The sequence below is a fragment of the Adiantum capillus-veneris genome, chromosome 8 (genome assembly GCF_014529385.1).
Source record: "Adiantum capillus-veneris isolate H3 chromosome 8, ASM1452938v2, whole genome shotgun sequence".
NCBI classification, from domain to species: Eukaryota; Viridiplantae; Streptophyta; class Polypodiopsida; order Polypodiales; family Pteridaceae; genus Adiantum; species Adiantum capillus-veneris.
The window spans coordinates 139,658,585-139,685,498 of record NC_140938.1 but is presented as its reverse complement, the minus strand read 5'-3'; the positions used below and the strand labels follow the sequence as shown (position 1 = coordinate 139,685,498).

General features: G+C 42.9%; 1 protein-coding gene across 1 annotated transcript in view; it reads right to left on the bottom strand.

Moving 5' to 3' along the window:
* LST8-1 (Transducin/WD40 repeat-like superfamily protein) overlaps nt 1-26,914 on the bottom strand; it is a 158,827-nt gene that overhangs the window by 38,713 nt on the left and 93,200 nt on the right. The window contains exons 6-9 of the mRNA XM_086518566.1: nt 13,948-14,067; nt 13,144-13,235; nt 12,971-13,050; nt 12,807-12,866 (exon numbers count right to left, since the gene is read on the bottom strand). Of these exons, the coding sequence (XP_086374692.1) occupies nt 12,807-12,866; nt 12,971-13,050; nt 13,144-13,235; nt 13,948-14,067 (352 nt within the window). The remainder of the gene's footprint in view (nt 1-12,806; nt 12,867-12,970; nt 13,051-13,143; nt 13,236-13,947; nt 14,068-26,914) is intronic.

Here is a 26,914-nt window from a genome sequence, read left to right as displayed (position 1 = left end):
TGCTGAAACCCTAGTTCTAGAAACCCTAACCCTAAAACCTGCAACCCCTAATTCTGCTGTGACAAACCCTAACCCTAAAACCTGCAAACCCTAATTCTGCTGCCAGAAACCCTAAAACTGCAAAAACCCCAACCCTAACCCTAAGCGCAGATTTCCGCGTTTTGCGCTGCCTGATGACGTGGCAAGTTGTACCGATTTTTGTGATTTACGCTGGCAGCTTTTGGCTTTGCTTTTCGACCGGAAGCTTTTGAGTTTTAAAGGCATTTTACAGTAACAACTTTTTAGGCCAAGGGCCTTTAAATATGAGGTGAGGGCTCATTCTTTGGCATGCTTCCTGGAGAAGGTGCAGAGTCTGGAGTATTGGCTTGTACTTTGATGATGCAATATAAAGGAATACCGAAAGGGGCGCCAAGGTTTGGGGCCAATACTCTCTGGGGTGGAATTCCGCACTCCGTGTCGCGTGTCGTCTGTCTCTTTCAGTTCAGTTGTTATTGAAGTGCTAAAAGTCTGTTCAGTCTGTTCTTTTCTATTGGCACGTGGTGCCCGCCTTGTGACACCCAAGGGGGCTTTTATAGCCTCCCAAGGGCCCAACCCCCCAAAAACCAGAACGTTGGCTGCAAATGACCGTTGAAAACGGTGAGATTTTTCAAATTTTGAATTTTTAGACGGCCTTTTCCGTTCGTTCCCGGCCGTCCCTGATCTGTCATCCCTGGTCTGGCTACCTGCGACCCCGCCAGTCGGCTGTTTTCCGAACGTCCCGGTCCGCCCCTGCCGTCCCGGGCTTGGTTTCGGCCGTCCCCCGTCCCTAGGCCCCGTCCCCCCCGTCCCCTGTAACTATGCTCTCCACCCATCCTGACCCACAGAGGATCCCCAAACCTAAACCCCATAGAGTATAGTTGAAGCTACCAAGGTATCAAAGAGCCAGAGCTTTGTGTGTGTGTGTGTCTGTGTGTATCAGCACGAACTGCATGCTCTCTTGCTTGCCCTTTGACTTGCGCGGATTTCAACTCTGCACAGTTTTCAGCACCTGCGTGCCCATTAGCCCAGTGCGAGCTGCCTGTTCGGACTGCTCTTCGTGTGATCTTCACTGAATCAGGCAACCAGTGCCACAGCCTGGCTCGACAGAGTGCAGAATTCAGCCTACGCAATATCTTCTTCAATGGGTTTGATTAGCCCTTCAGTAATTGCCTCTACAGCGTTTTGGATTTCCGTGTTGTTAGTCCTTCTGCTGCAACTATGTTCAGAGTTTTGTAGAATAGAGACAATTCCATGTACAGTTTTGTGGTTTTGTACAGAGATACTTTGAAAAAACAAAAAAGTGAGTGACAGTCTAGTGTCTTTTAAGTACTACTCTTTAATTAAAGAAGACATTTGTCAATAGAAAGTGTGGTTTCGGTTGGTCATGGCAGAAGAAGCTGTATATAAGCGTAGGAAACAGATAGATCTTTCCTCGATGGATGTTGCATCATTAAAGAGTGTTTGTCGACGGATTTTGCAGACGCTAGAAATGCTTCGGACAGCCAGCATCCTGATACTGAAGTGGTCATTCTGGTTCAACGTTTGATGGATCCGGTTGCACAGTATGCGTTGAATGCAGTTATTTTGTTTTTCCTCGGCACAAGATGTAGGTCAATGGGTTGATTTTCTATTGAAAAGACAAGCAGTCCGAGGGGTATATTTTGCTGCCCGCGAGTTTTATGAGGCTACTGGCAAACATGGATGCTCATTCGTGTTTGTTGGAAATGTCGCCTTTGTTTTTCAACATGCAAATGACACATGTACTGCCATGGGTGCTTACTAGAGATTATCAGAGTTTGATACGACACAGGTGCCCGGTCTGGGTGGAAATAGTCGGATTTCCGCGGACTTGGAAGCATTTTTTGCCTCTTCTGGCTACGCAGTTGGGCAAAGTGATTTGCCCCCCAAAACTTGGATGCTAATTCCAATAGATTTTGCGTGTTGTGGGATACAGACAAGCCGACGCCATCAAGAATTACGGTTAACTCTGGGGATCCAATGGTAGGCAAAAGGCCATTTAAACTTAAATGGGGGAAGTTTGCAGGTGCATGTTTTAGCTGTGGCAAATTTTGGCCATGTGCGGTCTGAATCCCAACAGTCTTTGTTTAAATTGCCACCATCTGCTTTTCCTACGGCTCGAATTCGTCTTGCTTCTTCCTCCTCTTCGTTCGTGAGGCCGAAGATGGGGGATTCTAATGGAAGCATGCAGGCCAAACAAGGTAAAGACTCGACTAAGAGCTTGGCTAATGCGCAGCCTGCTGCAAAGGCTGATACCAAAGGCAAAGCCAAACTGGCAGATTCCACTGATGATTGCCAAATTCCCAAGAAAACTGCAAAACCTCGTGTTTAGACTGTCTCAAGGAATTATGTACCTACTTTGGATGGGAGAGGTGGTGGAACTTCTGCATCCGCATCCCATGATCATAAGTCGCTAGTGGGATAGAGTGGTTCATTCATACAAAGACGCTCTGCTTGGGTCGACATCTGCGTCATTGCCGATGTATCAAAATTCCCAGCAAGGAACGCATATGGAATCCGTTCTATTAAATGTTAGTACGGAGGCTGATGTGCCTATGCGCAATCCTACTTGAGGATTGTGCCTTGTGGTTCTCTTGTAAATATTATACAAATGCATTCTCCTCTTAGATGTTTTACGTATAATGTGTGTGGATTGTGCAACCATGACAAGTGGAAGCTAATATGGCACTATGTACATACAAGTAAAGCAGATATAGTGGTATTACAGGAGCATAATCAGCACGACTTCGTTGGTCAATCATCGTATTATACGAGATTCTGGATTTCTTATGCTGGTACTGGCTCTTTTTCCGGAGTTTTAATGATAGTGCATCATGAATTGCAGTCGGTTTTGGCCCATAATGCCCGGCACGGCGTTGGATGGTTGTTCAATGTCTCATGCAAGGCAATATTCTGGAATTTGTTCGTATTTATGCTTATACTGCCTCGGCACAAAGATCTCGTCTCTGGCAAGGTTTGATCAAATATCCCTGGCGTTCACATGCTTTTTGGTTCGGGGATTTTAATAATGCATCGGCAAACACGGACAACACAACTGGCCATTCGCATATGTTGAACTCAGAACGTTCTTCCTGGGATACTATGGTCAGTGAAACAGGTGTTTTGGATCTATGGGCCAGTACTCGCTCCACGGAGCGGGGCTACACTTTTGCTCATAATGCTCGCTCGGAATATAGAGCACGATTGGATCGGTGGTATGTATTGGGCTCTCCGCAATATGATATGTTTGCATGTGACATGAGGATTGATCACTCTCTTCCTCCATTGGATCATTTTTCTCTTTGGCTCTTGATCCATATTGAGGCATTGCATGCAGATTCCCCACCTCCTACTAAGCAATGGTTGCATATAATAATGCGTATCTCTCGCACAAGGCATTCCAAGCTTGATTGAAGCGGTCATTCCTCCACTTATCTCTCATATGTTTATCGATGTGGATGTGGCTTGGTATCGTTTTGTCATGCGGATCCAAGCAGTCATAAAGGATTATGGTTTGTTTTACATGCATCGGTTGAGAGATAAAGTATAGACAGACAAGGTGACTAGTCAAGCCTTAGAAAGTCTTGCAGACGCTAGACGGCTTACTCAGTCGGAACAAGATGAATTATGTGCAGCTAAAGCCTCTTTGACGCATAATAATAGGAGGGAACTTGAAAAATGGGAAGTTAGATCAAGACAGTATGCTTTAATGGATAAAGATTGTTCATCGAAATAGTTCTTTAAGCATTTACATTATTCAAGGCAATCCGTATCTATCAAAAGGGTTAAGGTCGATAGTGGGCAATGGACGGTTAATAAAAGTCAATTGGCGGATTTCATGGTGGATCATTTTCAACGGGTTTTTCCAAAGCCGGACACTCCCTCAAGTGAGGTTTTGCAAGCCAGACAGCTATTGTTGTTACATGTGCATCCTATATTGATAATGAATGATGCAGCTACCCTTGAGGCTAATTTTACTGAGGCTGAGTTGCATGACAGCTTGTTGCATCTTAGCCATTGGAAATCTCCTGGATGGGACGGTCTTACGTTTGAATTTTTCCTTCGCTTTTGGGAGTCCCTTAAACAGCCTCTACTTTTCATGATCAATCATGCATGGACTACACAATCATTGCCACAGTCGTGGAAAGAAGGATTAGTGAAATTGTTGCCCAAGCAATCAATATGTGAATACTTCTCACATTGGCGTCCGATCACGCTTATGCCGGTAGTTTACAAATTGTTGTCAAAAATGATAGCTTCCCGTATTAACGACTATCTCTTCTCGGGCATACATCCTGCTCAATATGGATTCATCCTCGCAGGTAAATTATGGATAATATTGCTAATGCTTTCGTTGGGATTGAGTATGCAAAATATACTGGATAGGACATACTTATCATGCAGGTCGATATAGAGAAAAGCATTTGACACTATTCAATGGGACTTCATTGCTCAGATCATGACGGCTTTGGGCTTTGGTTCCAGATTGTGTCGGGTGGTCTATTTTCTATATGAGAATAGTCAATCTGCTCGAATCCTTGATGGTGAGTTGACTTGGTTATGGGATCTTGGCAGATCGGTTCGGCAAGGTTGCCCTTTGAGTGCTATGTTGTATGCTATTGCTACGCACCCTCTATTGTTGTATCTGGACTCCTTAACCGCATCTAGGCATTTGCATGGATTGGAGTTGCCGTCTTGTGACCATTTTGTGGCGCAAGCGTATACGTATAACTTCATGTTTTGGCCTAGGAATAGACCTGAGGAGGTTCAATGCATTATGAAAGCACTACAACTTTATGGGTTGGCTGCAGGTCTGCAAGCGAATTTCCGAAAATCTAAATTGTTATCCTTGCGTCAAATGGATTGGCACTCGGTATTATGGCCAGGTGAGATAGTGAAGCCTGATCAAATTGTGAGACATCTTGGATATCCGCTGGCTTGGTCAATTAACAATGCAAAATTATTGGATTGGGTTGATAACAAATTGAGGTCTAAAATTGCACTATTGGAAATTATCCACTTGGCCACTACATGTAAGACTCACAATAGTACAATCCATATTGGTGGCATACATGCAATTTTCCTTACCTATGTTGCATTGGCCACCCCGTCGTCTTCGGACCTTGATGTCTCGGATACTGGAGCACTTCTGGTCTACTACTTCTCAGAAAAAGGGTCTGCATCTGCTTGCGATGGATAAGTTATGTACTCCAAAGCGTTGTGGTGGTCTGAATATTCTGCATTTGGGTTCTCATGTTATAGCAAGAAAGGCCACTTTGTTGTTGGTGTTGGTTGAGCAAACGCAGCCTTGGACGCAAATGTTTGAGTTTCTCTGCTCTCATGCGGTTTCTACACCAGCTTTTGGCCATTGGCAGCCATCGTATTAGGATGTGGTTTTTGGTAAGTTTGAGGCCACAATACCTGGATGCCCCTTTGCTTCAATCTTGTAGCGGATTTGAAATTGGTCACACAAGAGTTGTTGTGGCATGGTAGAGATGATGCCTGTGGAAACTCACTTCGATTACAAAGTTTACATAGGAGTCAATTTTTTTATCAAACTATTGTTCAATGCTCTCCTAGAGAAGCTTATTTTCTCTCCCAGAAAGGTATTGACAACATAACTGATGTGACAGACGCTATTGGACAGGTGCTATCATTTAGACAGGCTGCTCTTACCTTGGGGCTTGGGATGCACTATAGGCACATGTGGGACAATATTAAAAATCTGGTTGACTCCATATCTCCTGTTCCACCACTGGTTATGGAAAACCGAATTTGTGATTGGCGCTACGCTGGTTCTTCGATCTCTTCAATTTCTGCAAAGAAAGTCAATTGTCATTTGCAGTCGTCCTCCTGGATCCATAAACACTGTAATAAGGTATGGAATATGCACAAGAGCGTTACATGGTGGCGGAGTAAAGTCATGAAAGTGTGGCATGTGAAATTGCCTTTGAAGGAGTGACTGTTTATGTGGAGATGCGTCGTTGGGGTTCTTCCAATTGGCAAGTTTCTATGATCTCGAAGATTGGCCTCTTAGCAATGTGTCAGATGTGATGCGGCAGTTGAGAACATTCCACATTTATTGTGGTCTTGTTCTCACATGCTACAATTTGTGGATTGCATCTCCACAACTCTTCGCATGTGTTTTCTTGCCATGCATTTTGGTAGACCTTTTTGGATCTTTGGAGTACTTACGCCACTGCTTCGGCCGTATGCATACTTTTTTGGCTTTGTCAGATTCTAAGCGCTTTGGACGGTGCGGAGAGTACGTAATTCCCTCATGTTTCAACAGATTGAAGTGGATTATGTTTCCTTCTTCAAGACATCTCTTCTACAGTCTCTCCGAGTTGCCTATGACTTGAACAAGCTTCCCATTAGCCATTACGAGCTCTACTTTGACTGTTTCTGATTTCCTCTTTGTACTAATTTTCATGGGTTTTCCTCATCTTGAGGTTTCCCATTGGTAATTCAATCTGAAATTACAAAAAAAAGTGTGTGTGTGTGTAGAGAGAGAGTGCGTGTGTGAAGCGAATCTGCTCCTACGCGCAACTCTCCAGCTCTGTGGCAGGACTGCCTTGCGCGTGTCCCTACTGTTGTGAGTGTATCTGCTGTTGCGCGTGAGTCTGCAGCTGCACCCTGCGCTCCTTTCCACAGCAGTTCCCTTCTGTGCAGCAACCAGCACCTGCCTGTCGCGTTCAGTCTGCTGCTGCTGGTTTGCTTCAGAGCGTGTGTGTGGCCGTGACAGTGTGCGTGTGTGTGTGGGTGTGTGCGTGTTGCCCGGAGTCTCTGTGCGACTCTGCGCATCTGTATGCTGACAGCCTGCACAGTCAACAGTTTTGTGCGAAGACACTTTGTACAAAGAACAGCCTGCGTGCAGTTATTTTGTGTAATTTCCTACAGTGGGTACGACGGGCTGCAGTAGCATAACCAGGCATCCTACAGCTGCTTACAGAGTTCTTCCGGCATATTCATTTTGTAGATGTATGCGTATTGTGGAAGATGTACATATCTCTGAGGATTCTGTAAATAGCTAATTTACAAAAAAAAAAAAGGTCTTTTGCTTTAGTTTTTGGTTGTGCTCTAGTTGATGCATGTCAGAGTTCCCGTGTGTCTTCCCGTGTGTCTTCAAGCATCGTAAAGCCATGGACAGTGTTTCGGAAAGTGCTTCGGAAATCATCTATATGAAGACTTCGAAGAGACCCGTAAAGCCTGGAATGGTCAGACACCTGCCCTTGAGGTGCGAATTCCCGTACAAGATCTTATGGATCCCGTAGCGCAATATGCCATGAATGCAATCATTTTGTTTTTTCCCTCGCAAAATGCCTGTTGCGCAGGACATCGGACAGTGCGTTGATTTCCTTCTTAAACGCCAGGTTGTCCGAGGAGTTTATTTTGGTGCTCGGGGTTTCTATGAGGTACTATTGGCAGACACTGAGGCTAGAAACCTTCTGCTGGAGATGTCTCCACTCTTTTTTGGCACGCAAATGACTCATGTTCTGCCTTGGGCACTGACGAAGGACTATCAAAGTCTTATTCGTCATAAATGTCCTGTGTGGGTGGAAATTGTTGATTTTCCTCGCACATGGAGGCATTTTCTTCCTTTGTTGGCTGCTCAACTTGGCAAGGTGATTTGCCCTCCAAAATTGGATGCGAACACCAACAGGTTTTGCATTCTGTGGGATACGGATAAGCATACCCCGGATGGAATTATGGTGGATTCAGGGGATCCTTGGGTGGGCAAGCGCCCTTTTAAACTTAAATGGGGCAAATTTGCTAACTCTTGTTTTCGATGCGGTAAATTCGGTCACATGCAATCGGAACGTCCTGAACCTGTTTTACAGCCCCCTCTTTCGGCTGTGCCTTCCTCTTCCCCTACCCCTGTAGGCAAATCTGTTGGAGAAGCTAAATCGAATGGAGTCCGTCCCTCCTATCAAGGTGACTTCTACTGCAAATAAAGGGAAGAACAAAAATCCGCCATCTACGGAGGTTGGGAATGTAAATGCAAGGAAAGGCAAAAATGTTGCATCAAGTGATGTTGGTTCCTGGGTGGTACCTAAAAAGACAGTGAAAGTTCGTACTCCACCTTCCTCCCGTAATTATGTTCCTTTGGTTAACGCCAAAAAGAATGTATCATTTAAGCAGCTTCCTTGCAATGACAATCGCACGTTGAGGGACGCTTGGGAAAAAGCGATCCACTCTTACAAGAATGTACTTTTGGGTGAGGCTTCCACTTCTCAAGCGGTTTCTATGGATAAATTTCTTGCTTTGACTCAGCGGACAGGTTCAGGCATGGATGTGGAAGATGGAGATGTCCCTATGGGCATCTCGACTTAATCCCTGTCTTTCTTGCCGTTGTACATATGGTTTTCAATGCATAGTCGCATTAAATGCATTTCATATAATGTGCGTGGGTTATGTAACCTTGATAAATGGCGATTGACCTGGCACTATGTACATACATGTAAGGCAGATATCGTGGTTTTGCAAGAACACAACCAGCATGACTTTGCTGGTCAGTGCTCTTATTTTGCAGGTTATTGGATTGCATATGCTGGTTTGCAAGATTATTGATGCTGGTTCCGCATGAGCTTTAGCCAGTTCTCTTGTTTAATGATCCGCATGGCCGTTGGATGGTGATTCAATGCTTGTTGAACGGTCAGGTGTATGAATTTGGAGGCATTTATGCGTATACATCATCTCGACAAAGGGCTGCTCTATGGCGAGACATCTCTTCTCTCCCATGGACCTCGAATACATCCCTTTGCGGGGATTTAAATAATACGCCTGAGATGGCTGATAGTACTACTGGCAATTCACATATGTTGTTTGCGTAAAAGCAAGAATGGGATAATCTTTTTGCTTCTACTCAGATGATTGATTTATGGCGGCATCTAAATGCCTCTGGTTTTACTTTTCAGCATGCTGCCCACTCTTCTTATCGAGCACGGTTGGATAGATGGTATTTGCTTAATTTGCAACAATATGAGGAATTTGTGTGTGAGGTCAACATCGATTACACCTTGCAGCTATCGGATCATTACCTTGTTTTGCTAGATATGAGTTTTGGGCAGACTCGTTGTGATCGGGCTCTTCCTAGGAAACGCTTGCTAACGGTTAATAATGCTTATCTCACACATGAGGTTTTTCGTGACATGATTTCGGAGGTTATCCCCCCTCTGCTTGCTCATATGCATCTTGATCTTGATGTTACCTGGTATCGCTTTGTCATGAGGGTGCAAAGTATTATCTGTGACTATGGCACGCACTTCATGCAATGCACTCGAGGGGATGTCAAAGATGCGAAGCATACTTGTCAACGTCTGCAAGCATTGGCTGATTTGCGGCCTCTGTCTAATTCTGAGATGTCAGAGTTATGTGAAGCTTCTGTGTGTATTCAACGTAATGACAAGCGAAAGCTTGCAAAATGGCAGACGCGTACCCGTCAACAGCCTTTCATGGATAAAGGCTGTGCTTCGAAGAAATTCTTTAAGCGTTTGCATCATTCGAGACTCTCACAAGCCATCAAGCGGGTTATGCTTTCTTCAAGTGTTTGGACTTCTTCAAAGCAAGACCTTGCAGATGCCATGGTTTTGCATTATCGACAGGTGTTTGCTGCTCCCTCTCAGGCATCTTCGGCTGCTTGCCATGCACCTCAATTGTTGCTCTGATCATATCTCCGCAAGATGCATGTGGCCTTGAGGACCCCTTCACTGCATAGTGCGTTGCTTGCTTTGGGCCGTTGGCGCTCTCCTGGCTGGGATGGGCTTACTGTGTGTGGAATTTTTTCTCTCCTTCTGGGAGGCTCTTGAGCATCCACTGCTTTTCATGATAAATGCGGCGTGGGAGAAACAAGATTTGCCTCTATCTTGGAAAGAAGGTTTACTTAAACTGCTGCCTAAGCAAGCGCTATGTGAGAGATTTTCTCATTGGCGCCCGATTACCTTGATGCCAGTGGTTTATAAGATACTGGCTAAGATGCTGGTGCACCGCATTAAGGACCATCTTTTTGCAGGACTCCATCAGGCTCAATATGGTTTCATTCCACGTCGCCAAATTATGGATAATGTGGCTAATGTTATGATTGGCATGGAGTATGCTAAGTACACTCAACAGGATGTGTTAGTTGTTGACATTGAAAAGGCATTTGACACTGCGCAGTGGGATTTCATTGCTGCCACGATGAGATGCCTAGGGTTTGGTCCTAAATTCGCCAATGTGGTTTATTTTTTGTATGCATGTAGCACATCTTCGGGGATCTTGGAAGGTGAATTAACTGAATCTTGGCCTCTTGGTTGTTCAATTAGGCAGGGCTGCCCCCTTAGTGCTCTATTGTATGCTATTGCTACTCACCCGCTGTTGACTTATCTTGATCACTTGACCTCTACTGAGCGTCTTCATGGTCTGCGGTTACCTTCGGGCCATACATTCGTTGGCCAGGCTTACGCTGATGATTCATTGTTTATGCCCCGTAATTAGCAGGCGGTTGTCAAAGTGATTATGGAAGCCTTGGAACTTTTTGGCAGTGCGGCTGGGCTTAGAGTCAACTTTTGTAAATCAAAGCTTTTGCCTCTCTATTCGTGTGATTGGCATGGTTTGTTATGGCCAGGGGAGATTGTGTCGTCAAATGTGATCACTAGGCATTTGGGTTATCCTATTGGATGGAATGTTACTCATTCTCAGAAAGTCAATTGGGTCATGCAACGTTTGAATGTCAAATTGCATTACTGGAAGTTATCTACTTGGCCCTTGCATGTTCGTCTGCGAATTGTTCAAAGTATTTTGTTGGCATATGTTCACTTCTTTTTGCCACTGATGCATTGGCCTCGCCGTTGTCTTGATTCTCTTACGTCGGACATTATGTCTCATTTGTGGCGGACTCATGCTCTGAAAAAAGGTTTACGCTTGATGTCGATGGAGAAGCTTTGCACTCCAAAACGTCTTGGTGGACTTAATATCTTGGATTTGCGTCGGCATGTTCTTGCGAGAAAAGCTATGTTGTTGCCTACTCTTGTGCAACAAATTCAGCCTTGGACTCTGATGTTTGCATTCCTCGCTCAGCATGTTGTTACTTCTACTTTTGGCCATTGGCAACCCTCTATATGGGACGTGGTTTTTGGCAAGATGGAAGGGCACATTAATGGATGTCCTCTTGCTTCCACTCTAGTATCTTCCTGGAAAGAGGTTACGATGCATTTATCATGGAATCCTCGGCAAAGGTGATTCGATTCGTTTGGAAAGTCTCCACTGGAGGCCGGGCATTCTCTCTTACTTTGGTCGACCGCTCCCCTCGTCAGGCTTACTTTCTCTCTGGCCGTGGCATTCGTGTGGTTGAGGATGTGGTAGATGAGGCTGGATACACTTTTGAGTTTCCCTTTGCTGCTCGCCGTTTTGGATTGGGCATGCATTACCGTCACTTTTGGAGAGAGCTTCAGAGTATGCTGCTCGACTTTTTGCATGTTTCATCTTTGCCTGACAGTGACCGGATGTTTGATTGGGCCCTTCGGGAAACGCCTTTTCGAAACATTTCTGTAGGTCGAATTTATTCCCTTCTTCTACCTCAACCATGGCTTGATGGTCATTGTAATGCCCTTTGGCGCATGCACAAATCTGATCTCTAGTGAAGGCGGCGCCTATCTGCCTTGTGGAAAAGCCATTTGCCTTTGAAAGAACGCCTGTTCCTTTGGCGCTGTTTGCTTGGAGTGCTTCCGGCCGGCACTTTTCTTCGGGCGCGTCATATTCGTCCTTCTTCTTGCGTTCGTTGCTCGGCTGCAGAAGAGGACATTTGTCACTTGCTGTGGGATTGCGGCGTTACTAGAGACTTCCTTCGTCGTGTGTCGGCCGGTATGCGGCTCCGTTTTCCTGGGGTTGTCTTTCACAAAAGGTTCTGGGCATTTGGCATTTTGTCACCGTCACTGCAGCGTTTTGCGGTCTTCTTTATGTGGGTCAGATACTGGGCTTACTGGACTTTGCGGAGTCAGCGTAATGCTTACATGTTCCATCGTACTCATGCAGACCCATTCCCTCTCTTCAAGCTTTCTCTTAGGCAATCGTTACGGTTTGCTTTGGAAGTTGGTGATATCACCTCAGAGATGCATCACCTTTCCTATGAATGTTTTTAGCTACTCCATATAGCTGAGTAGTTATGTGTTCTTCCCCTTGTATATGCCTTTTTCAGTGGGTTTTCCTCGCGTTGAGGTTTCCAACTAGTAAATTAATCAAATCGATTTACCCAAAAAAAAAAAAGTGTGTGTGTGTGTGTGTGTGTGTGTGTGTGTGTGTGTGTGTGAGAGAGAGAGAGAGAGAGAGAGTAAAATGGTATGTCGAACATCTTCAAAAGGCCAAAATGACCTATGAGACCCAAAAAATTACATCTCGAGAGAATCTGATAAAGTGTTTGGAAGATATTAAGAGAAACTGTAACTCAAAGCAAAAAAGCTACAAATTATAATAGAACTAAAGGCACTATGAGGGGGTGACTAGGAGCTCTCTAGCAAAAACAAAGAAACAATCTTGTGAGGGATCAAGGGGGTAAGACATCATCATCATCATCGTCGTCGTAAGTGTCCCAGGATGTCCAGCATCAGTCGCTGGCAAATCTCTTGATGTCCTCCATTGAAGTACTCTAACTGGGCGTCTCCTGTGCTGTAGTAGAGTAGTCCTGATCTCTGCTGTAATCTCCATCGATGTACTGATGCCCTCGCGAGAGCAACCTAGGCCAAATACTTCTTTGAACTGAATGCAAGAAAACACATAGTTGAGCATGAACTTACCTGTTACAAGATAGGCCCCATCAACAGAGAATACACAATCCCAAACCCATCGTGTGTGGCCTGCAAAGGACCAATATTTGTCACTACTCTAGTTGTTTTACTTTGCAGCAGAAATACAAATATAGAAAGTATAAGTAACAACACACAGCTCCTATGTAAAATACCCGTAAGTGTCTTTTCAAGTGTGAAACCATCTACATTCCATATTTTCACAGTGTGGTCGGAGGATGTTGTTGCAAGATAACTGCAAAAGAAAAACAAGCGAATTTGTCAAAAAGCAATAACTCAACAGTGTTTTCCTGAAAAGCAGAACTTTAAAACTCGTTGGAGGCTGTACCGATTTTCACAAAACTCTGGTGATAGCAGACACTTGAGAATGTATGTATTGTGTGCTTGAAGCTTATGTAATGGTTCAAAATTAGTCATTGTCTGCATCAAACAAGAAACAATAATTGATAGCTCATAAGAATCTGCCTCTCAGTAATTGTTAATGAAACAGCATCCAGATATTTATTGAACACCACAAGGCTCTTGACCTATCTGAGCGATTCAGTGTGATATTAAGCTGAAATCAGGTTGCCTACCTGCCTCCCCCTAGTATTCACATCTTCTGTTTCCGACTTATACAGTGGGTTTTCAGTTTCAAGGGACATGAGAGACATTTGGTGCTTGGAGCCCACTCAGAAGGATAGTTTGGCCTGAAAAATCTTCCAGAAAAATATTGGACAGAACCACTTAGTTTTGCCATCCATCACTCTCTGTGCATATGTATAGAACTTCGTCAAATAGAAGTCATTGTGTTTCCATCAAAACCATACATGCAACTTCATTGCAGCTAACTCCTTGTGAAATGGAAGGGGAACTGTGGAGCTGCGATGAAGGTGCAAGGGGAAATCACTGGCCAGCGGAAGACTAAAGGCTACGAGGGCTGCAGCTAAGGTAAGGGGTAGGGTTGAACGGGTGGGCTGAGGAATAGCTAGGCGGTTAATAGATGGTAGCATGCAGGAAAGATAAGGGGGGGGGGGGGGGGGGTGTTGGTTTGCCACACTTATAAATACCACATAATCAATATGGACCATAGTGCTGCTGCTGATTCAGCCAGTTGACAAACTACATCTTATGCTGAAATGAAAACACTTACCTGATTCTTTTTGCGAGAAACACGCCATACATAGCAGGTGCCATGATTGTTTGCAGCAACCACTAGACTGCCATCCCACATTACTGTGAGTGATCTGATTGCTGTGTCGACCTCAGGAACCTGCAAAACTGACGTCAATCAGAACATTATTTGTGAATGTCAAATTAGGACGAGTGCCAGAACCTAAGATCAAACTCAGCAGGTACTAAAAGCAAAATTTGTGATAACAAATTAAAAAACTGCTAATGACACTGAGCAGCAAACAAGGATTAATAAATCACATTGTTTTGGTTTGTTTCCAGCTTAACTACTTCCATATCTGGAGTTGGATAGTTTTTCCATTTAGTTTCCATGATTTGACCCACTCTCAATCCCGCTTGGCATTGTGCAGGGGTGGGAATGGAACAAGTACTCAACTTTAAGCAAACAAGGATAAGACATCTTAAAAACTTAATCATAAAAATCAAACTTCACACAACAACTTCTAAAGGAACACATTCTTAAGTCCTCGGGTAAGCTAAATACGAAATCAAAAAATAATTATTACTACAAACCTATGAAGAGCAAAGATCAAAACTTGACAATATGTGACCTCAACTTCACTGCTTGTCCAAACAGGAAGAATAAGATTATCACCTTTATTATGCATAGCTTGGACAACAGCTATGACATCCCTATTCACGTCGTCAGTGCCCAAGAGTAGGTGCAAGTTTGTATAGAAGTCATTCATGCTTCGAATGTACTCTACAAAACCAACGCGCTGAGTTTCTATCACCCTCCGGAGGTGATAGGCATACTCAGCCATGATAAAGGCTAGCATTTGTCAAGCTATAGTAAAAATACTAGAAGCGCTAGATATCAAAACAGCAACATAAGGTGTTATTAAGTCACAATAAGTGGGCTTTTTAGCTACCCACTTCTATTGAATTTACTACTAATTATCTTGAACATTCCAAAGGAAGAAATATTAAAAATAAACTTACTGCGAGGCAAAAATGAATGAACGTGTTTCATGATTCTTTTGAATGAGTATCCTTTTTCAACTACTAAAGAAATAAGATGGCAAGATTGAACAACAAAAGCAGACTTACTAGAACAAAGACAAGAAAATCTAAATAGTTGAGAGCAAATGACACCGTACTTAGGTAAAAGAGAAATGTTCGAAGAAATGTGAGACATACGGATGATATTTAGATTGGCATATTCTGGTTCAAGGCGCTTATTATAGATATCTACTTCTAATCCCAAGGGAGTCTAAAAAATCTTAAGGTCTAAAAAGGCACGACAATCACTATTTGTGGTACAGTTAAGTTCACAAAACTCCTTACGATAAATTCCTCCACCTACAGAACTCGAATTCAAGTACATAAAATCTTGAAAAAAAGGAACGTCAGGAACAAAAAGATCATCTACAAAGCGTCTTACATTGCATAACTTGTGCAAGAATATTGGGCAAGTGTTAGCAAGGACAAGACGCTCCATAAAATCAAACTCATAAGAAAAAAGATAGAAATTAGCAAGAAAAACAGCACAATTGGTACTCATAGGGATACCAATTATTTGCTTGAAAAGCGAGTCGCCAATGGTTACATATAAATTGTCCAAAAGAAAATTTAACCAAGATATAATGTCAATACAATCCTGGTGAATCTCTTTCTTCCTTTGTCTACATCTATATTCTTACTTTTCAGCCATAAGAAGTCAAAGTTCAAGGCTGACTTTTCTACTAGCAATGCCTTGTACCTATCCTTCTCAAGCTTGTACGCAAAAAAATTTTGAAATAAGAGACTTGACTCTAACTTTAAAGTCCTCCAAATTTAGCTTCGTGTATAGCATTGTAAAGTCAAAAGTTTGGAGACATAAACAAGAAGATTTCTCCTTAAGGCTTCTTGAAGAGTTCAGAAACTTTATAACAAGAATCACACCTACTGAATCATTTGAAATCCAACTTGAATCGGTAGATACTACTTCCTTTAGCATATTCTTCCACAATTCATTTACGCTAGGTAAAATGGCTTTGAAACAATAACTAAGCCATTTGGAAACATCGGTCAAAGAGGTGTTACAAGAAGCAACTATAAATCTAGGCTTTATAGGGTTCTTGTGGAACTTCCAAACGGTATATAAAAAAGGTGATTTAGGTTAGCACTTGAAACCCAAAAATCTTGGTGTTTCAAGATAACTTCTTGCATCAAAAGATCACAATCATCGTACGTCTGAGAGCTTACTTCACCTAACAAGCATTCTAAATAGAACTTTTTGCACATAACAACAAAGTTATTAGAGCACTTATCTACGTAAGAGATTACAAAATCATGATGGAATTCCCTAAGAGCATCACAATCAGAAGAAGATTAGCTATTTCTTCCTGAAGAAACGTTCCTAGAGCAAGATGCTAATTTCAAAGAAGCTTTCTTTAGGACTACAGACTTCCAATGGGTAAAAACACCTTGAACTCCTAAAGACTCTTCAAACTTTACTACGAAACTAGAAATTCCTTTCTCTATCGCTTTAAGAAGGCAAGAGCCATTTAGTACCTCTTGAGAAAAGGTCTTTCAAGGAAACCGAAGGAAGAATAGAACAATCGGCAGTAACTAGATGACCCAAAGCTTCATTTACGTAAGAAGAAAAGACAGTTTTACTACAAGGGTAATCAATTCCTTTCTCTATGGCTTTAAGAAGGCAAGAGCCATTTGAGGAAGGGAGCCTATATTTAGTACCTCTTGAGAAAAGGTCTTTCAAGGAAACCGAAGGAAGAATAGAACAATCGACAGTAACTACATGACCCAAAGCTTCATTTACGTAAGAAGAAAAGACAGTTTTACTACAAGGGTAATCAATACTTGAGATTGCTAGCCTTTCTTGCTTTTTAAGATTACGTCCGATGTCACTATTATTGAAAGCTTTTTGTCTTAAAGTTTTCACATATTTTCTCAAGGGTATACAAGAGCTTAAATAGGATCCTTATGTTATACCTTTCAAATAATTTATAAGAAAAAGGACCCAACTCCATGGCTCTAGATAGGTAACTCAATCTCCGTTTGAAATCGCTATAAGCAAAAATTCTATAGTTAGAAGGGTCATCACTCTCAATTCTAGAGATTGAAGCCCTAGGGAGACCTTGTACTCTACTATAAATAGTGTTGTGCAAAACAACTGGATTGATTTCAGGGATAGAAGGTAGATCTGAACAAGAACCTTTAAGAATCCAAGTTCTTTTAAACTGACTTGAAGGGAGAACTAACTCGGGTTTGGGATGCCTTCGCCAAAGCATAGGTTTCTTATGGTAAATTGTCTTATTTTTACGTAAAGAAGATTTTCCTTCCAAGTTGAAACCTTTAGGGAAAAAAGTATGCAAAGTTCTCATCCAAAACAACTCTCGAGGCCGTGCTGATTTATAGAACTCTTTAGAGTTTCTAAAATTACCCTCTATGTGCTCAATGGGAAAACAACGGAAAGACTCAAAGCCATGTTTCGGTATTGCACATACAAGGGTTTCACACTTTCACGTACGGTGCTCTTACTTTGAACTTTTCTCGCTTCTCTTACATGTTCCTGAAAACAGACAAAAGCTGTTCAAAAGGTTTGGCGACAATACATTATAGAACTATCATGAATACTATAAATAACATAAATGAACCGGACTTAAAGGACGATCTACCACAAAATGTTTTTACCTTAAACGCCTCAAACGATTGAGGGCTTTTATGGAAGAGCTTGTGAAATGAGTACTAACTAAGACATTCTTGAAAGAAGCCCAACGAATAGGATCATCACCAAAAACATGCAAATCCTTCAAATTAAACTTAGCTAAAAACTTAAATCTTTCTTGATACAGATTATGACTACTTCTAGCTACTGAAAAGAAAGAAGGGTCGAAAAGACATACATGAGAGTCATCAACATTGTTGGTTGAAGCTGAAGAAGAAGTAAAAGTGTTTTTCATTTTGTAGTAAGGTCATTGTTTCAGATCAACGCCTGCCTCAAGGCTAAAGATCCTAAGGCTAGATTGGTGCTAGGCACACCCCTCATTTGTATAGCAAGGCTGCTGCCAAGCAGTGCTGCCAAGCAGTGAGGTCCTTAAATAAGGCTGCTTGCTACACTCAAAAGATCATCGACAATAGCGTGCAATCGAGTGCCCGTGATCCCTTGCTAGAATCACTACTCAACCTCTCCTCTCACAAGAGATATTTCATGAAACCATGCAGAAACCCTTGATCCAAAGGACCCAAATTAAGATGTTGATTTTATTTTTTAGGAGTTTTAAGAGGAAACCATTATTTATTAAAAACATGCATTCTACAAAGTTATCTTTATAACTTTCTCACAACCAAAAAAAAAAACACACACACACGCACGCATACAATCAAAAGCAAAAAACAACAAATAGATAAATCAAGACAAATTAAAAAATAAAAGACATAACACTCAAACAAACCAAAATCAAGACGAAAAGAAGCTCTACACAATAAATCATGATACAACCAATATTACAAAAAGACCCATTACTTAGTAAAAAAGTTTATTTAAAACGAGGAATAAAAGTAATACACATATAAAATCACATCGACACATGAATATAAAATCGGTAGCTGTTGGGGTATGCACACCCTCCCCATATATCTTCATGAAGCTCAACAGTTGGTCACTACTTGGATGAAAATAAAAAAGATTTGCATGTCCGCTAGATGACTGAAGAATATACCTTCATAAGGTCAAAATAGTCTGAGCTCACGAATTATAAGAGGGAATAAAGCACCCATAAAACTATAAAAGCAAGGGACACAAGAAAATAAAAGAAAAAAACAAAAGCAAACAAACAAACTAAATCACTTTGTTTGCTACGAAACAAAACTAGATAAAATAAAACAATATTAACTTAAAAATGTTTTTAGAAAAGGCATGCGTAAAATAAGTTGACGCAACTTACGTGGCTCAAAACAAGTACTCAACTTTAACCAAAAAGGATAAGACATCTTAAAAACTTAATCCTAGAAATCAAACTTCACACAACAACTTCTAAAGGAACACATTCTTAAGTCAAAGGAAGCGTGTGCATTTCCGTAGATATAACTCTAGGGGTATTCAATGTACAAAGAAACACCGCTAGGGGCATGAACCTAGTTGAGGGGCCAATACTCTCCAAAGGGTAACCCCCCGGCCTCTTCTATGTCAAGTATCAAGTGTGCAATGTTCACGGTTTTCGGTTCATTTTCAATTGTAAAAGGTTTGTTTCAGTAATTCTCCCATCGGCAAGTAGTGCTCGCCAGTTGTAGTGGTATCAGAGCTAAGCAATTTGCTTTTCCAACAAGCAAATTGTCCTATTTATATATTTACAACTAGAACTATGGAGTCAGAAGTATATGCAAGATTTCTCGTCAACGAATTCCAATTGTTGCTTACTGCACTTGCAGAATTTTCAATAGTTTCCGTACTCTATGATTCCTGCAACTGTGCCACAGGTTCTACAACCTAATCCACCTGACAGTTTAAGAGCTTCAGCATAGAATGTTCAATGAAGGTGACTCTCCTACTATGACACTAGGCAGTGTTTTTCATCAAATGGTTGCAGGATCTCAACTTGCATCACCTCTGGCCCATTACCTCCTCCAACCTTGCCCCACAATTTCAAAATTGGAAAATAACTAAGGTGGTTATCCATACTCCCAGCAGAGCAGATGATCCCTCATATTCAATTGAAGACTCTTAAAGATGGGAGACTCACAGCCAAGGTCTTCACCTTCTCTTGTGTTTGAGACAGAAAGAAAGCTTTTCAATTCTTGCAACATTTACTCTCTTGGCAATTACACGAAGGAATCCAAGATTTGAAGGCTTTAAGCTTGGGAGAGTTGCCCTCGGACACGAGTGCAGTGGAACCTGGAGATTCGTTTTGGAGAGACCCCTTCTCTTCAACCGATCACCCTGGTATCCCCTTCTTTCAGTACACTGTTCAGCTGGGGCGCCACATACTGGTAGCACGGAGAGAGAATCGTCCTGCTGCAACACTTAATTGGCAGAAGGAGGGTCTCACAACTGAGTTTTTGTTAGATTTTTCAGAGCGGTTCTGGGACTCCAGACAGCCGAGGCGAGTCACTTTGTTATACTAGCTAGTTGCACACAGAGCTACAGTAGTGGGGAGCTGGCTAGTACAGAGTGGCTTTTTGGCAACCTGTGCAGCTTGTGACCATCCTCTAGAGAGTCAGCGTCACTATCTGTGGGATTGCCCCATGGCACAGTAGGTTTGGCTTCGTGTTCTTTGATTGATGCCAGCTCTTTCCACAACGCAACAGTACACTTGGGGTGCTGCATCCTGGTCCACCCTCACAGGCCGTGCGCTCCATTTTGAGTTAGCCTCCACAAGCAGGGTGATAGTGATTGAGGGGGGGCATCCTACACTTCAGCCTGCCACAGAGCTTGTAACAAACTTGGACACCCCAAGTCAAGATTCTACTGCGACACAGCAGAGATTTACTTCAAAACAGTTCACAAGAGACGACACGGCCCGACGTAGTTCCGTGCCAAGAGGTATTGGCCCCATTGACTGGCACCTCTTTCGGTATTTATTTTTATATTAAACTGTGTGCAAAGTACAAAGAGAGTCCGCGGGTGCTCACTCTCTGTCTTTGCGTCCAGATGCCTTGAAGAGTGAGGCCCTTGGGCTTGTTTATTCTTACAAGGGATGCCCAAAAGCAGAGCCCAAAAAGCTTTTGAAAATAAAAGCCTCCAAAAGCTTCTCAAACTCAAAAGCAGTAATTTCCAAAAGCTGGCAGCCCGATTTGCAGAAATCCGTATTGTCCGTACAGTCAACGTAAAACGTGGAGGTCCGTACGGTGCCACGTCAGCCAGTCAACGCATTATGCGGGTTTCCGTACACTGCCACGTCAGCCTGTCGGCGCATTTCTGTGTGTATGTTCCAGGCACATCACCAATTTGTGACATACCCCCCTCTTGAAAGAATTGTAATCGCCCTCGATTATGCCTGCAAAACAGACAGAGGCCATAAACTGTCTTAGTAGACACTGACTCTTAGTACCGATGCGCTAGACACAATGCATCTAGCACTCTACAAATCACAGGACATCACATGACAAATCACATACAAATTCATTCCAAATCTCAGACCATGACCATCGGCAACGTAATTAGTAATCGCATCTAACGGATGCCCGATTAACTAATCCTTATTGCAATCATGTCTATAGAGATTTATGAGACTGAAATGATGCAGTCATTTTGTCTTTCAGTTCCTGCACTCAAACAAGTCTAGTACAAATCAATCATTTTGATTTTCAGGAATTCCTGTCATAAAGTCGTACAATAGAATACTACTCAACCCATTCATATCCTCGAAACCCAAAGGGGACATCAGTGACTCTATTCAAAAATCGGGGTATTCCGTTGACAAAGGAGCGGAATTCGGGGTTCTATCGGAGTAGACTATGTTAAACCGAAAGATTCAAGGTAAAGTTCCAAAATCTGAGGAGTATCTGCTAGGTCCTGCTCCTCCATCCACTTCACATCCAATGCAACATAGTTCTTGAATTTAACCAAGAACCGCCTAATCGCTTTACCTTTTATCTTTATGTCCTTGTGTGCCAAAATCTGTTCTGGAACGAGTATCTCCTCGCTTTCCACCACTTCGGGTTGCTCATCGGGGCTCCCCGTCATTGGGCACATCGCCTTTAAAAGGCTTCAATAGTCTCGCATGAAAAGCATTGTGAATCTTCCAAGTATCAAGCAGCTTGAGTCTAAAGGAGACATCATTTATCTTTTCTTTTATCTAGAAAGGGCCATAATACCTCAGGCTAAGGTTTGGAAAAAGCCGCTCCTTTCCCTTTTTCTTTCTTAGGCGTGCCTTCTCAAAACGTAAGAGCACCCAATCGTCTTCCTTTAATTTCAAATGTCATCGATGTCGATATGCTGCCTTCTTGTGTCGTTCCTGAGATTTCGCTAAAGCCTCCTGAACCTTGGCAAATGCAGTGTCCAAGTCCCTCGTGTACTGGTCGGCTTCAAAAATCTTATATTCAGTGCTTAGGAAGGGTGGAACCTTCGGAGCACCTTCAATGATCTCAAATGGTGTCTTCCCCGTCGAAGAGTGAATCATGTTATTATAGGCAAATTCCACCAAGGGCAAAAACTTCCCCATTGAGTCTTCGGATCAGAAATGTAAAACTTCAATAAATCCAGAACGACTGAATTTGCAATCTCAGAGTGCCCATCTATCTGTGGGTGAAATAATGATGAGAACTGCAACGGTGTGCCAATGTTCTCCCAAATAGCCCTCCAAAACAAACTCGTGAATTGGGGATCTCTGTTGGAGACTATCGTCTTAGGCATGCCATGAAGTCTGAAAATCTATGCAATGAACAGTCTCGCTAAATGATAGGGCTTGACTGTTTTCTTCACTGGAATGAAGTGAGCTTGCTTGCTAAATCTGTCAATGACAGTCCAAATGCCATCATGCCCACTCTGTGTCTCCAGGAGATAAAAAATGAAATCCATTGCAATACTTTCCCAGGGGCGGGTGGCAATGGGTAAAGGCTGTAACAATCCCTGCGCCTTATGCATGTCAAACTTGACCTTCTGGCATACTAAACAACTGCGTACAAAGTCGTCCACATCTTTCTTGAGTCTCGGCCAAAAGAAGTAACACTCCACTCCTTTCAAGGTGGTGTCAATGCCGCAGTGACCCGTAAAAGGTGGACAATGGCACTCAGTCAGAACCTTTTCCCTCAACGGCTGTGTGACGCACATCGTTTTCTTCATCAAGTAGCCATCCCGAATGGAATATCCTGCTACTACCTCCACATTCTGTATTCCAATAAATACATAGGAAAAATCGAGATCTATGGCGTACTGATCAACCATGTCCTCGAAGCTTCTATGATGAATCGCGGAAATAGCCAAGACTAACGGCTTCCGAGACAAAGCGTCTGCCACCAAGTTTTTGTGTCCCTCAACATCGACAATCTGGAAGTGAAACTCTGACAAGATGTTAGTCCACCGCATCTGCTTTTCCTGATGATCAATAAGACCGTGAAGTCGGCTGCAAGTAGGTAATGCCGCCACTGAGTAAGAGCATGGATCACTGCCAAAAGCTCTTTCTCATAAATTTGTGCTGTCAATTCTAGCCTTGAAAACAATCGGCTTTCATAGGCAATCACATGGCCTTCTTGCATTACGACCGCTCCCAAACTACGACCACAAGCATCACAATATACTTCAAATGACTTTTGCAAATCCGACAAAGTCAATACTGGTCCATTAGTCAATTTCTCTTTCAGTGTCTGAAAGCTAGTCACCTCAATGGGTCCCCACGAGAAAGGGACTCCTTTCTGTGTCAGAATGTGCAAAGGGGAAGCTACCTCTGCAAACTTATGAATGAACCGCCGGTAGTAAGAGCACAAGCCCAAGAAGCTTCTAACTTCATGAACATTCTTCAAATATGGCCAATTAGGTACAGTCTCTATCTTGGCCGGGTCCATCTGTACTCCTACGATTGAAACGATGTGTCCCACAAAGTGTATCTTCGGCAAGAAAAATTCACTCTTTTTGGCATTGATACCTAACTTGTGATCACGCAATGCCTGAAAGACCTGTAGCAAATGGTGACGACGTTCTGCTTCATCCTTGGAGAAGACGATAACGTCATCAAAAAAGGAGCCGACAAAGGATCGATACTCTCGGAAAATCCTATCCATCATTCGGTTGAAAGTCGTTGGAGCATTGATAAGGCCAAAAGGCATCACCAAAAATTCATATAAACCGAAGCTTGTCCGAAAGGCTGTCTTGTAGACATCTCCCGGAGCGATTTTGATCTGATAATATCCGTGTTTCAAATCAATCTTGTTGAAAGAAGAGGATCCCTGAAGTTGGTCAAGAATATCATCGATCCTTCGAATTGGAAATCTGTTTTTGATAGTGATTTTATTGAGAGCTTTGTAATCAATGCACATTCTCCAAGATCCGTCTTTCTTTGAAACCAACAACACAAGAGAGCAGTAGGGGCTGAAGTACTCGGCTGGATAAGACCCTTATCGAGAAGGTCTTTCACTTGGTTCATGATCTCTTCATTCTAGACTCAGCTAACACCATAAGGTGGCCGGTTCGATGATGTGCTTCCAAGAATCAGATCAATGGTGTGATCCTAAGGACAAGATGGGGGCAACTCGCCTGCCCTCAGAGAAGCAGTCAGCATGTGTGTGGAGAAAATCTTGGCGTTCTTTATCGAGGTAGACATGTTCGTTCTGTGTTCATCATTTAACTCTTTCAAGTAGATCGAGTAAACAAAGAGATTGGATTTCATTAATTTGGAAATGGCCAAAGCCGATACAATAGGGACGGACTCACCCTTCAGTTTTACATCAAGTACAATTTTTCGGCCCTTTTCATTCGTTGAGATTGCTTTCTTTAAACGATAATCAACCACGGCGTTGTTCTTATGGTACCAAGGGACTGCTAAGAGGACGTCGCAGCCTTCCAAAGGCATGATGTAGAAGTCCTCATGCCCTAAATACCCCTGATAATGCAACCGAAGTTTGCCAATGACAGGTGTAATGCCTATGTCCCGTCCCGGTGCCGCTAGAATTGCCTCTGCTGGTGATCCCATCCTGTCGAGTGTAATCTCAAGCCGCACCGCCAATTTAGGTGAAATGAAGTTGGCCTTGGCTCCTCCATTGAAGAAAATCAAGGCTTCTTTATCTTTCACTTTGTCCCAAGCTCGGCGAAGTCATGTACTTTCATCAATCAGGCTTGGGTCAGTACCCATGTAATCCGGTACCAGTCCTGCTTTCATCTTGCCTTTTCTGCCATGTTCCTCTGCTGCTCTAGAACTCTCAAGCATGTCTTTAGTTTGTTCTTACTTTGCCTTTTTGGGCACTTTGCGGAGATGTGTCCTTGTTCCCCGCAGCCAAAACACTTCCCCTCTCTGATATAGTTTGCTCTTTCTTGAAGAGTCCGTCGGGGTCGTGCATCCTTATCCTTCTTTTCTTGGGAACTCTTTTTCTTTCTACTTCCATTGTTGGAGGTCTGTCGGGTTCTTTGAGTCGGAATCGCATCAGTAGGGTAAGTCGAATTTCCCGAATGTATAGAGAAACCCGTTTCGCATGACCCATTAATTCTTAAATAGAATTTGAATTTTATTCAAGGCAGTAGTCTCGGATCTCTGTAGGGATTCCGCAACAAAACCGCTCAATCTGTTCCTTAAAAGAGACCTCTTAAATGAAGAGATTGGTAGAAAAGAGTCCCAAAATCTCTTGCAATAAGCGTCCAAAGAATCTCCCTTCGTCATCCGAAGATGGTTCCAAGCGGTTCGTATATCCCGTCTGTACTCTCGAGTCAGCCAAGAAAAAATAAAGAGCCTTTTGAATTTCAACCTCTTGACTGGAGCTTCTTTTCTCTGAACAAGAGTGGACCACCATGTTCGAGCATTGCCTTCGAGAAAAAATGCAGCCCACCTAATCTTGGAGTGCTCGGAGTAGTGCCCTCTAGAGAAGGCTACGTCAAACTGCTTGATGAAGGCCAAAGCCCTTGGAGCATCTCGGAATCAATAAAAGGATTCATATTTTATCGATTGCCCACCTTCTTTAAATTCTTTTGCTTTCTTGCTCTTGTCTTCGTAGAAGTCGTACTGGTTGGCTCTGTAGAAGTGCGTCTTCTTTGCATAAAACATATGGTCATCGGAGTCCAAACCATCAGAGGACGACTCCTCTGACCATCGGATAGATTTGGTGCCAGGGTGTAGCCCACCAAATAGACCTCCCTACAGGGTTAGTGCGGCGCAGCAGAAAGAGATTATGGGCCAGGTTGAGGAGTTATTAGAGAAGGGGCTGATTCAGCCTAGTTCTTCACCCTTTTGCTCCCCAGTGCTCCTAGTGCAGAAGAAGGATGGTTCATGGCGCATGTGTATTGATTACCGTGCGTTGAATAAGAATACCATCAAGAATAGGTTCCCTATTCCTCGCATTGATGATATTCTCGATCGTTTAGAGGGTGCTGCAATTTTCAGCAGGATAGACCTGAAGAGTGGGTACCATCAGATTCGTATAAGCCCAGAGGATGTGCACAAGACTGCGTTTAGAACGACATTTGGTCTTTATGAGTTTCTAGTGATGCCGTTTGGGCTAACAAATGCTCCTGCCACGTTCAACAGAATGATGGACCGGATTTTCCGCTCGCATCAACAGTTTGTTGGAACGTTCTTCGATGACATGATAGTGTATTCGAAGAATGAAGAGGAGCATAGGCGTCACTTGACCATTGTGTTCGAAGAGCTGCGCAGTCACAGGTTACTTGTCAATCCTAAGAAAAGTGAATTCTTCCTTGAAGAGATCCACTTTCTGGGCCACATAGTCTCAAAGGATGGTGTTAGAATGGATCCTTCAAAGGTCGAAGCTATCAAGACATGGCCAGACTTGAAGACTGTGCACGATGTCAGAAGCTTCTTGGGATTGTGTTCCTACTATAGAAGGTTTATTAGAAATTTTGCAGAGATAGCATCGCCTCTTCACGCATTGCAAAAGAAAGAGGTCACTTTCAGATGGACCCAAAAAGAGATTTCAGCTTTTAATCTCTTAAAGGAAAAGTTGACTTCAGATACAGTTATTGTTTTGCCAGATCTCAGGAAGTCATTTGTGGTCCAGTGTGACGCGTGTGGCAGTAGCATCGGAGCAATGCTAATGCAAGATGGATGGGTAGTAGCCTATGAAAGCCGAATTTTGCAAGGGCCAAAGAGGACTATGCAAGTCTATGAGAAAGAGCTCTTGGCCGTGATTCATGCGCTTTCTAGCTGAAAGCACTACCTCTTAGGTGCTGATTTTGTTGTCCAAACAGATCATCAGACCTTGCGATACTTCTTGACACAGTCAAAGTTATCCGAAAAGCATATGCGATGGGCAAACATTCTTTTCATGTTCCACTTCCAGATTATGCATGTGGAAGGTAAGAAGAATGTTGTGGCTGATGCGTT